The following is a 13,707-nucleotide window of genomic DNA, read 5'->3' on the forward strand; positions in this document are numbered from 1 at the left end:
TCTAATCAAACTTTTGGGTAATGTGACTGATCAGTTATAATTTATTTTTGCATTTATCAGTTGTCATTTATAGTATTCAGAAGTCAAAACTCGTTCCGAGATAAGGTTTAAAAAGGTCTTACCTTTCAACGTGCAATTCCCAGTAATTATATTTCAATTAAAATAGTTTCAGCAAAATTCAAACTGATAAAATGATTCAAAATAGCAACCACCCAATGTAAATATTCTTGAAAATGTGGAAATACCTTCTACAATGGTATTACCGGACTCTACAAAGATCTTATATAAACTGATGATAACAAGCTGAATCTGTCATAAAATGAAGATAATGATGAATATATAATCAATATTACTAATGATAAAATAATAACTAGGCGAGATCGCCATTGAACAAATGAGAAATTTGGTGATTGTGGTACTACTTATACAGGTGTGCTGCTGACCACCAACCAGTAACATATTGATAGAATACAAATAGCAGTGGCTGCTAAAAAGTCTTGAATTCCACATTAAAAATTCTTGATAACTTTAAGAGCCTCCATGTGTTTGACCACTGATCCGGTAGTATCTAAGAGTATTCAGCATAAGCAATATCAAAGTTATCAATTGTCTTAATATGAATCCTTTAGAGTGCTTTATAGCAACCTTCATCACTCCTAGAGTATTGACGAGGAGATATATGTATTGCCTTGGGCTCCGACTGTATTGAATTCATTGTGGAAAATCAAAAGAAAAACAGCATATCTGAAAATTCGGATTTGCTGTTGGTTACCTCCTTCACAGGCAGATGGGGCGATGACAAACCTGTTGTTTGTTGTCTGCTTCAGTCTAGTTCGAGGAAAGATACTCTAAAGGAATTCGACTTTCAATAATCGGAAATCATCGACTTTATGTTGATGCACTGACGAGTGGCCAAACAGCCCAAAACCGGTATGCAAGTGTGTTCCAATAATTGAAAATCTATTGCGACAGTTGTATCGCCAACATCATATGCAGGAATAACTTCGGTGAAAAATCCTGCGCGGACACCTGTTGGATATAATCCAACGCCTTTCGTGGTATTAGCCAGGGAAGTAGTTGTTTTCTGAAAGGTGTCAGTCCATTAACCTGCAGTGTAGGGAGTTGAGACTGGCCTGAACGAATTGTTCCATTAGATGATTTGATTTACAGCCAGTCTTCAAGTATGCCCACTGACTATATGTGAAAAATATTTATTTTCTATTGCATTCATTGTTGATTTTACGCTCGAATCTCGGCTTTTTTTGATAGGTAAAAATTATTAACTACAAGTTACTGATAAATAGTACATTTTCTTTGTGAAATGTACTTTGTATTTGAGCAGTTACTTATTGAAGTAAATAGAAAAACTTGCCGTTTTCACACCTGTATAGAGTTCTACATTACAATTTTTTTTCTGATTATGGAAGGTGAAAAAAAAAGTGAAAAACAGGTTTTAAAAAACTTTTTTGTACACCACCCTAAGAATATATGTTTTTTTATGTCATGTATATCACTGTTGATTAGTTAATTTTTCTTTTTTACTATTTTACTTTTAATATATGCTAACTTCTTTGTACTAGAATGTTCTGTCTGAATATTAAAAATATGAAAAGAAGATCAGAACATCTTTAGAACAGAAAAAATTACTCCTCAACTCACCACTGGCTCCGAATGCTTGATTCCTTCTTTCAATTTTTCATTTTCTTTCTGAATTTCTTCTTTCTCATTTTGTAACTGCTCGTAGGTTTCAACAAGAATATCCCTATTATTTTCTACTTCATTCAATTTCAAAGAGAGACTGTTATTTTCATCTTTAAGAGCTTCTAGTTTCAGCATAACTTCTTTTCTTTCCATGTTAAACATTTCAATTTTCCTTAAGAGTTCTGTAGAATCTTCATTCAACTGCAATACACTCTCGTTGAGTTCTGGAGGATGATCACTGTTATCATCCTCTGGACCTTTGATAGATTCATATGAGTGACCCCCTATAGTTTGTTGATAGGCTGCAAGCTCAAGTTTCTCTTGTTGAGTAAGACCTTCAACAATTTCAATGCTTTCTGCTGATGAGACCTTTTCTGCACTCAACTTTTCTAGTTTGTCTATCAAGTCCATATTTTCCTAAAATTATACAAAAGTAACATTCAAATGAAATTCAGGTTGATACCCGAAGATATCAGAAAGTGAAAAGGTTACAGAAAAAATGATGATGATATTGAATGATGATATATAATTCATTGAGCGCTTCCTATCTTCAAATTTGGATAAAACAAAGTGTGTGTGAGATATCGAAATGTTTTAGTCGTTTGAAAGACCTATTGTAGTCATTATGTGTGGAATATAAAATCGTTCAAATGTCCGCCACCCCTACTCTGAGTGGAACGCATCCGAAACGTCCAATTTTCCATAAATCAGGCTGAATATGACCAATGACATGGGTTATGTAGGCTTTGAGAACCGCTGTGGTTTGTGGCTTATTCGCATACTCCTGCGACCCTACAAGAAAAAGTGTAACAGGGTCAAATCGTACAACCTCAGTGGCCAGTTCACATCACCTCCACGTGAAATGACCATGTCCTCAAATCGCAATTCAGGCCAAAATAAGTCGGTTATCATCGACCTACAGTGCTCGCCGTTGACAGTGATGGCCTGGCCAACGTCGTTGTCAAAGAAATATGGACCGATTAAAAAAAAAACGCAACACAAGCACTATAAGAAAATCCTTAAGGCGCTCTAAGATGGGTGCGTGTGGGAAACTAGCGATTCACGTTGGATTTGAATTTCCAAATGGGAAATTTCTTAAACAGTGTAGTTCGAGATGTACCACCGAGTCGAATCTCAAAACGATGAGCAGTCACAGTCTGTCAAGTATTTCTGATATGTACGGCTTTTGGTGGAATAAAATGTGTCAAATCACTTGAACACCTCCCGTGAAAGCACCTATAAAATAGAGACAAATCTCCAACCTTTCTTCGATGTTCCAGACTATCATGGTTGCAAATGATGTTCATGTCTTCAATCAGGCGGATGGCTCTTTGGTGGATGGAATCCAACAGTTTCAGGGTATGCTTAGGGGCGACACTACGTAAATGATAACAATACTCCAAAGAAGGTCTGATCAGAGCTTTATAGAGCATCAAAAGTTGCTGAGGTGTGTACAGTTTTCTAGTTCGGAACAGTGTTTCAAACTTTTGAGAAGCAGTCCTGTAATCTAAATGGAATGACGGGGACAAGTGTGCTGTTGTCAGCTAAGCAATAGTCATAGATCTTTATTTGCTCCAGTTACATATAATGTACATATATAAACTCCGAGGAGTGTGGAACATGTCAGTGGTAAATAACAACTAAATAACAAATCAAAGTTTTACATTCATAATCAATATTATCTCACGAGTAGTTTTAAGACACAAAAAAAACAATATATACAAAAATCAGGCATATGTAAATAACATTCATATAGTTAGCATACTATCATTTAAGAATTCCTGCAAGCTATAATAAGGTTTTTCTACGAGATAGCTCTTCAAACGACATTTCATTGTTGAAATTGGAAGATTTCTTAGAGTGGAAATTTATTGTAAATGTTTATAACGCTATATTTGACATTTATCTGTATGTATGTATAGTTGCATTTCTCATTTCTAAGATCATTCTTTGTTCTGGTGTTGTGTTTTCATTAACTGTGTTGTTACACAGTTAATGAAAAGTTCTGATTTGTTTTCTGTTACAAAAACTACTGCTTCATATATATAGAGATTTATCGAAGTTAAAATTTTGCTCCTAATAAAAGCTTCTCTGCAGCTATCGTTTTTTTTCATCTTATAGATATACCTAATACATTTTTTTTGTAGTATGAGTATCCTAGAGATACCAACAGAGTTTCCCCAGAATATTAGTCCATATTTTATTCTAGATTGAATATAAGCATGGTATGCAGAGAGGGCAGCTTTAGTTGAGACATGTTCCGACAGTATTCTCAATGCATAGCAATATTTTGCAATATTTTTTGATAAGTAGTCTGTGTGATTTTTCCAGTCCAGTCTCCTATCTATCAAGAGTCCCAAACATTTTACCTGATTGCATATGTTTATATTTTGATTATTATATTCAAAGGTATTCAACTCTGGCGAGGATCTATTTGCGAAATGAATTATTTGAGTTTTGTCAATATTAAGTAGTAAGTCATTTGCTGTGAGGAAATTGTTCAATACATCTAGCACATTTGTTATCTTTGTCATGACCAACTGAGAGTTCTTTTCTTTTACGATGACCGATATATCATCAGCATATAATACAATATCTTCATTAACTACATTTGGTATTTCATTTGTGTACAATATATATAATAATGGACCTAGGATGGATCCCTGTGGCACACCTTTTTTATCACAATTGATTCTGATTTAATTATCCCCGAGATGTCATTTTCAATCAAATGTTGGGTTCTGTTTGTCAAATAGGATTTGATTAAGTCCAAAGATATGCCTTTGATTCCATATTTATCAAGTTTGTTGCATAAAATTTCATGGCTGACACTGTCAAATGCTTTTGACAGGTCAATACACAAAGTTACAGTACAATCATCTTTGTTCAAATGGTGTAAAATTTTTTCTATGGCTTGATATATTGCTTGTACGGTTGATTTACCTTTACGGAATCCATTTTGTTCTTTTGCTTACAACACATTATCATATAAAAACTTGAGTAAACGTTTATTCATGAGCTTTTCAAAAATTTTGCTGGGATTTGGCAATAATGATATGGGTCTGTAGTTACTTTCTTCATCTCTGTTTCCTTTTTTAAATATAGCTTTAATAGATGCCACTTTTAGTACTTGTGGGAATATTGCTTGTGAGAAACATAAATTTATAATATAAGTCAAAGGATAGGCTATGATCTCTGCTGTTTCTTTCAATAGACACATAGGAATCTGATCTTCACCGACAGATTTTTTATTTTTTAGTTGTCTAATACATTCTATTATTTCAAGCGGAGTGGTAGGTTCAAAAAAAAAGCATTTTCACATTCTTCTATTTTTGTATAATCTGGACTATCTGGTTTATTTAGGTCTGGGCAAGCTTCACTAAAATACTTATTGATTTGATTTACTATGGTTTGTGAATCTTTATATTTTTTTGCAAAACTTTCTAGGATATTGTTTTTGTGGTAGTTGGGTTTTGTTATTTTTTTGATTAATGACCATGTAGCTTTGGTTTTATTTTCGGCTTTCATTATATATTCAGTGTTAGACATTTTTTTAGCAGCTGCAATAACTTTACAGAGAACGGCACAATACTTTTTGAAATACTGAGTACTTATCAGCCCTAGTGTCTTCTTTTTGTATAATGAGCGTTTTCTCGAGCAAGACTTTTTTATACCCCTTGTTATCCATGAATTGGGCCTAGTTTTATTCAACTTTTTTTCCACAAAGATCAGGTTCATTATTCTAGTGAAAATATTCGAAAAACAGTTGTATGCTATATTTACATCTGTACTCTGTGTTACACTTTCCCAATTAACCTCAGCGAGATCCTGTTTAAACTGAATAATTTTATTTTTTGAGAATATATATATTGAGATATATTGAGAATATATTGGACTCTTGGTGTTATCCAATAAGTCGTTGATATACAATAAAGAGAGGATTGGAGACAATATGGATCCCTTAGGAACACCAGCATTGATGGTAAAAGTATTCGAGAGATATCCATCGACATCCACTAGCAGGGAACGTTCTTTCAGGAAGCTGGATTGCCATACCCAAAAAATGATCCGACAAGCCATAGCATCGAAGTTTGTTCAGCAAACCCTCATGCCATACACGGCCAAAGGCCTTAGAAATATCATGTTTCTCGATTGCATTATTCCAAATATGGGTGACATACGATAGAAGATCGCCAGTTGATCTGTTTCTAAAAGCCACATTGGTGATCGCTCAAGATGTTAAAACTTCCCAAATATTTAAGGATATTGTGGTTTGCCGCTTTCTCCATGAATTTTGATATCACTGTCCTTTTTGGAAATAGGCTGAATGCGAGCAATCTTCCAACAAGAAGGAAAAACCCTTTTCTTGAAAGACAGGCATTGTGGATTCTAGTGTAAAAATAGTGGGTGGTTCCTTTCCCAGAAAATCGACTGTGGAGTGGAAAGCAAATTGTTCAGCTAGTAGATTTGCTTTTTCTATGGTTGTTGTTGTAATTGAACCATCCCCTTGTGCTACTGGTGGAATTGTGGATTTTGTAAAGTTTTGATCAACAGATGATGCCGCCAGCCCAAAATCCACACCAAACAGTTACTTTTTTGGGATGCATTGGGCGGCCTTGGATCTCATGTGGATTGGTATCGTCCAAACTCAACAATTTTCTTTATTCACGTATCTATTTATCCAGAAATGGTTAAGATGATTTCTTTTTGAAAATTAGGACAGTTGCCAATTGTTCCTAATCCCATTCAGCGAACACACATCGTTGTCTATGGTCGTTTACCTTCAGTTCTTGGGTCAGTTGAATTTTGTACATGTGCAGATCTTGCGTTTCCTCGACGTACGGGTATTGGTTCAAAAAACAAACTCACTCTATTTCACAAATCGCCAAGCTTTCGTCTCTGAATGGAAACTTCTTTAGGATGCTCAAATGAAATATAATAGAAAAGAACTAAAAAAAAATTGACAAACTTACAAGTAACCTGAGTTTTACTATTGAAAATTTAATATTGATGAAAAAATTTAAAAAAATTGTCGCATTGATGTTGAATAATGCCATAATTTTCAGATAGCTTACTGTGATGATAAGAGTGAAATTATCATTAAATAAATGTCTATTCCATAAATGCTCATTGAATGTATTTTATCCAACGTGTGACTATTTCAATTTGAGAATATTACCGTGATTTATCTATGTCTAGTAAATAATTGTAAATTATACTGCCTGTTTTTTTGTTCATATTATTAGAATTTTTGTTAATTAGGACCATTTCGTGAATAAGCCTTTTGGACATATTTTTTCTGAATATAAAACTTTTGCTTGATCAAATTTAATTTTGTGTCCTGTCTCAGTAAAATGTTGAGTATTGTCCATTTTTTTAATTCTTTTCTATTGTAATTAATTTTAGCGTTTCTATTCAGAGACTAAAGCTTGGCGATTTGTGAAATAAAGTAAGTTTATTTTTGGAAAGTGTCTGACTGAAAGTCCCATTAGTCCCTACCTTCCATATACTACCTTCAGTCATATGATGCAAATGAAATTATAAGGTATATTTTTAAATTTTCTATACCACCTTAAGATTTCAAAATTAGGACCTATTCAACTAACATCATACTGGCAAAAATATATAAACTGAATTATTTGCTCCCTCCTATACCCCATTAGTCAAGTTAAATTTTCAACCATAACTTATGTATGATTCTTACTATTTCTGAGATCCTCGTGCATCGACTTTTTTTTGAAGGACAAAACACAAGCACTACAGGAAAAGTTCAAATATCTAATTTATTTACCTGGATATAATTATCTAGCTTCGCATTAAGTTCTTGTTTCTCTTTAGTTACATCTTCAATTTTTTCCATCAGCCCATGTTTCTCATTCATCAGTTCCTCTATTACCCTTTGAAGTTCTTTATTTTCACTTTCCAATTTATCTAGTTGTTCTTCGATCTGTATGGACTGGATTTCTGTTGTTACTTGTGCATTCTTTAGATGTGAGAAGTCTGCCATTTTCTCGTTGAGACTCTTCATCTCTTCTTTCAAAGATATAATCTCTGAAAAACATCATCTTAATTTTTTTGTGTTTCGACACCTATCAGTATGTTTCAATGTTAGGATTTTCATTTAACAAAATTCTGTAGATTACAAAAAATAGATTGGATAATTGAAGATCCCTTAGTAATCTATTCAAAATAGATATTTCAATTCACAATAATTCTTATAGAGCTGAAAATTGGTACAGGTCTTAAATACATTGCTATAAACAAAATATAAAGTCACCACTGATCCTTATGTGCTAAAAAAAGATTAAAGGTCAAAAGTCATTAAAAAACAAGCTCTCATTCCTATGTCCTAAAATGAAGAAACTAGTTTTTGAATCACATCAAATCCATCAATTCAAAAGCTTGTCGCAAGATTGATCTGGTTTATATTTTTTTTTTTATTACTTTTGTTAAGATCAAGTTACGTGATTATCTTGTGACAAGCTTTTATATCATACAATTTGTAAGTAAAAGCTTGTTGTGAATAATGTTTCTATAATATCACTTGATTAAAAATCAAAATAAATCTGAAGACTGTATCAAGGAGAGATACATAAAATGAAATTAAATCTTGTAACAATTATATGTATTCATTTATTTATTTATTTCCACGGACAAGCCAATTTTTACAAATATCTTTTTATAAATTGTACATGTGCTTACAAACTAAAGATACATCAGATGTTTTTAATCGATTTTTTGAAGGATAATAATGATGAATTAAACAATTCCAGGTTAAGATGGTAATGATTTGCTGATTTCAATATCCTACATATTGTTTCATTCTGACCATAATTGGTTCTACAAAAAGGAATTTCAAAAATATCATTATTTCTGGTTCTTCTATCATTCACAGAGAGAGTAGTACAAAGCTCAACTATTTCTCGAGAATCAATATAGCCGTTTAATACTTTGAGGACAAACACAAGATCTGTTTCAAGTCTCCTATGAGTTAAGGTGTTCATGTTCAATATGTTCAATATCTGTGAGTAGTTATACTCTCCTCTATTTAATCCTAACTGAAAAGCAACATATCTCAAGAATTTGTTTTGACACCCCTCTAACAACTAAACATCAACATTATAATAGGGTGACCATACAATGGAGTTATACTCAAGAATGGATCTCACTTGTGCACAATAAATCAGTTTTATAGATTCTTCCCTTAGGTCTCTAGCAGAACGAAGTGTAAAACCTAACATCTTACGGGCTCGAGATGAGGCTTCCGTTATTTGGTACTTAAATGAGAGTCAAAAACGACACCTAAATCTTTTATTTTACCCGTTACTGCTAAATCATTCCCATTGATTTTATACGAGTAATCATATACATTATTGATCCTTGAGAAAGTAATTTTTTGACACTTATCTGAATTCAAATGCAAAAGGTTGACATCACACCAGCTAGAAAACTGTACCAAATCACATTGAAGTGCCTGAGCATCTGATATATTTTGTATTGATTTTAACACCTTTAAATCGTCTGCAAACATTAGAAATGAGCTGGAGGTAAAAACAGTGGAGACATCATTGATAAATAAATTGAACAGTAATGGGCCTATGTGGGATCCCTGAGGAACACCTGATGACACATTTATCGGTTCAGATATAGAGTTGCCATATTTAACGTATTGAACTCTATTGTAAAGATAGCTTTCAATCCAATTTAAAACATCTCCCTCTAAACCCAAGGCATTCAACTTAGCAATCAGTAGGTTATGGTTGACTCTATCAAAGGCTTTAGAAAAATCTGTGTATATAGAGTCCACTTGTAGCCTATTTTCAAGATTATTTATGATGTAGTTTTCATAAAGTAATAAGTTCGTAGAAGTTGATTTCCCTTTGGTAAAACCATGTTGTTTATTGATTATGATGTTTCTGAAATCGAATGAAAGTTTTCTAGTGATTAGACAGTCCAGCATTTTGGACAACTCTGACTGATTGCATATGCCTCTATAGTTTTTAACATTGTTACGAAGTCCACTTTTATGAACTGGTTTGATATAGCTTTGTTTCCAAAATTCTGGGAATATTCCTTTTTCAATAGAAAGATTGAATAGCCAGTGTGGTGGTTTTGCTAGAGTATAAATACAATTTTTAATCAGGTGCAAGGGTATCTTATCAGGACCTGTTTTATTCAAAGTAAGCTTACAGAATCATATACAATTTCAAATGGCATATAAACAATATCAATAAAAAATAGACAAAAAAAAAGAAAAAAACAAGCACAAAACAAAACAAATTAAATCTAACAACTGGGGCGACTTAAGAATATCAAAAGTAATTGATCATCCAACTGGGCAGAAGACAAATGTGTGATATCAAGGGATGAGAAGTTTTCAGTATAGTTTCTTTGCAATCTTGTAGCGGAAGTAGTATTTCCATAATTGGTTCGATGATTTTGCATATAGACAAACCGTCTTTAACGGGTGGTTCTGACAGCCTCTTTAAGATCAGTTTAAAATCAGTTTTTCCGTTAATCAGCTGTCACCCCCATACGAACGACAACTCTCAGAAGTTGACAAACTTGTGCGAGCTAAGGACTAACGAGATCTTACCTTTTAACGTGGATTCCTAACACGGTATATCTGAACAATCTATTGTAAGCCTGGTATGGGCATCAATTCCGTGAAAATACAATCTCATTTTCCAAATTAAAAATTTTGTGAAACGCCCTTGTACTTTTTCTAACCTTTATGACTTATATAATGCGGTGACCAAACAATAGAATACTAAGAATAGTTCTAGAATACTAAGAATACTAAGAACTAGTGATAAATACAACGATTTTATTGCATCAGATCTAAAATATGTAGTGTATGTCTTTTGATAAATCTTAGCATTTAGGCTTTGTTACAAATATTGTAACTTACCTACACAGGTTAATACCTCGAAATCAGTCTGTAGGTGATCTACTCAATTGATTTTAGCGTGCTGCTGCTGCTGGGTGAATAAGAAACATTTGCAAGACTATACTCTGTGGTAAATATCTTATCCAAAATATTCATTTTCTTATATACAGGGTGTCCCTGGACTTCCTCTTTTCCTCTCGGGAATGTATAGATGGGGTCAAAATATCACCAGTACTTCATATAACTTTTTTTCCTAAAAGTCTTCGTAACCAAGTTACGGGCCCTCGAAGTTACAAAATGAAAAATGTTTTTCTTTGATAACTTTTCAAGTGAATATTAAAAATCATCCAAATTTTGGTAATTGACTAAACAAATGAATTCCGTCGATGAGCTTTCATGCAGGAGTCAGTTGTTTTGCTACAAAGTCAGGAACGGACTACCTCCGATGGTCCACACCCCAAAACTTTGAAATGACAGATATTTTTTAATATTTTTCAACAAAATAAGGTTACTTGGACAATTTTATGAATAAAAGTAATCGTGTGGAAAGTCGATCGGAGCAACGAGTCTTGATAAAAATGTAGTTCTACTCGACGACATCAAACCCGCTCGTCCACCATTATTTGAAATGAATAATTATCAAAGCAGAAATAATAATGATAACGTTAATTCAACAACATTTATAACAGGAATAATACAAAGTATGCTAAAATGAAGTCGTAAACAAAAAGTACAGTACCTATATGGAAGTTTAAGTCACAATTGTGATAGCAGATATTTTTTCAAAAGAAATATCAAGTTCTGTAGATTCGTGGTGTTTTTAAACTAACAAGCTACTCTACTATGAAATATCGAATTCATTCCATATTTTGTATGTACATAATACGTGTGGAATAATCACGTTTCTTGTTGATCAGTTATCTGAATCTCATGAAACTCAACATTCGAGTGTTTCAAATTCTTCTTCACAGCTAAACTGTTGAGGAGTTTCACTGATAATTATAATTTTATGGGAGAAATTCTTCAACACGAATCTAAATTTAGCTGAAAAAACGCACATCGGAAAAAATATTTACTATACTAATAAAAAGCAAACGAATGAACTACAAAAACGGCTGCACATGATCAGGTGAAAAATATCCAGGGAATAATTATGTTCCATTTCTTTCACAGATGTTGACAAAAAAACCTTTTAGAAAGTTTTGATAAAAAATGAGAAACTGGAATGCGATTTTGTTTTGTTGAGTGGTGCGTTGTCATATGACTATCATTGTATTGTCAATATTCTATAGGATATTTTGAATTTTTTTGATATGGCCGAACAGTTTACATTCAATGAATATGCAGATATGCATGTATTTTATGGACGAGCATTTTGTAATGCTGCAGAAGCTCGTCGTCTGTATTCCGAGCATTTTCCCAATCGAACGGTACCGTCAAGAGAAACATTCGAGCGTGTCGATCGCAGCTTGAGGGAGACAGGTATGTAATAATTGATAATTAATTTGAGCACGTTGTTTTATTTCGATATTATTGTAGGTACAGTTTTGCCAAAACGAGGTGGTGAGGGCGCTCCTAGGACTGTACGTACCGTTGTATTGTAGGAAAATATTTTGGAAGCCGTCGCTGATGATCCTTCAATGAGCATTAGAAATCTATCAGAACAGTTCCATAGATCCAAGTCCACTATTCATAGAATAATTAGGGAACAACTGCTCCACCCATTTCACATCCAGAAGGTACATGCCATGACACCTCAAGATTTTCCAGCACGACTGGAATATGCCAATTGGTTCATGGATAGGCAAAGAGAGGATATGACTTTTATTAATCGAGTTTTATTCACTGATGAAGCAGGTTTCAGTAGAGATGGAGTTATCAACTCTCATAATCTCCATATATGGGCCGAAGAAAATCCCCATGGGATATTGCAAACCAAACACCAACGGAAATTCAACGTGAATGTTTGGGCTGGTATCATAGGAAACCATCTTATAGGACCATTCGTTCTACAGGACCGATTGAATGGAGAACGTTATTTGGAGTTCATTCAGAACGATTTGAATTGACTTTTGGAACATGTTCCATTGCAAACCCGAAGAGATATGTGGTTTATGCATGATGGCGCTCCTCCTCATTTTAGTTTGATTGTGCGTGACCATCTGAACCATATTTTCCACAATAGATGGATTGGTAGAGGTGGGCCATATTCATGGCCATCGCGGTCTCCGGATTTAAATCCATTGGATTTCTTTCTGTGGGGGCATCTGAAAAGCCTTTGTTTACGCTACACCTATTCACACAAGAGATGCATTGTTGAATAGAATAACATTACATTGTGAAGCCATACGAAACGACCCTGGAATGCTATTTCAAGTACAGAGAGGGTGTCTTCGCAGACTAAGAAAATGTATAGAGAGAGAAGGTGGTCATATCGAGCAGTTTCTGTAGCGGATTTTTCATTTCTGTTTGCTCTTGAGGCTCTTGAGTTTCGTTAGTTAAACGTGTTTGCATTATAAAAATTCGTTATGAACATTTTACCTATCATTTCCATTTTTCTTAAAAACTAATATTTTCGAATAATGGTAGACATCTCAGGATAAATGTTGTTGAATTAACGTTATCATTATTATTTCTGCCTTGATAATTATTCATTTCAAATAATGGTGGGCGAGCGGGATTGATGTCGTCGAGTGAAACTACATTTTTATCAAGACTCGTTGCTCCGATCGCCTTTCCACACGAGTACTTTTATTCATAAAATTGTCCAAGTAACCTTAATTTGTTGAAAAATATTGAAAAATATCTGTCATTTCAAAGTTTTGGGGTGTGGACCATCGGGGGTAGTCCGTTCCTGACTTTGTAGCAAAACAACTGACTCCTGCATGAAAGCTCATCGAAGGAATTCATTTGTTTAGTCAATTACCAAAATTTGGATGATTTTGAATATTCACTTGAAAAGTTATCAAAGAAAAACATTTTTCATTTTGTAACTTCGAGGGCCCGTTACTTGGTAACGAAGGATTTTAGGAAAAAAAGTTATATGAAGTACTGGTGATATTTTGACCCCAACTATACATTCCCGAGAGGAAAAGAGGAAGTCCAGGGACACCCTG

The 13,707-nt window shown here is 33.8% G+C and overlaps 1 protein-coding gene across 3 annotated transcripts in view; it reads right to left on the minus strand.

Annotated features, from left to right (window-relative positions):
• The window catches only part of LOC111513218 (uncharacterized), a 61,704-nt gene that overhangs the window by 37,609 nt on the left and 10,388 nt on the right, over positions 1–13,707 (minus strand). For all 3 annotated transcript variants that reach the window (XM_023169378.2, XM_023169379.2, XM_023169377.2), the window contains exons 5-6: positions 7,493–7,752; positions 1,660–2,118 (exon numbers count right to left, since the gene is read on the minus strand). In XM_023169378.2, coding sequence (XP_023025146.2) covers positions 1,660–2,118; positions 7,493–7,752 — 719 coding nt within the window. The remainder of the gene's footprint in view (positions 1–1,659; positions 2,119–7,492; positions 7,753–13,707) is intronic.

Source organism: Leptinotarsa decemlineata, unplaced genomic scaffold (genome assembly GCF_025532065.1).
Source record: "Leptinotarsa decemlineata unplaced genomic scaffold, Ldec_3_MD MMD2_tig00026328_RagTag_RagTag, whole genome shotgun sequence".
Classification (NCBI taxonomy): Eukaryota; Metazoa; Arthropoda; class Insecta; order Coleoptera; family Chrysomelidae; genus Leptinotarsa; species Leptinotarsa decemlineata.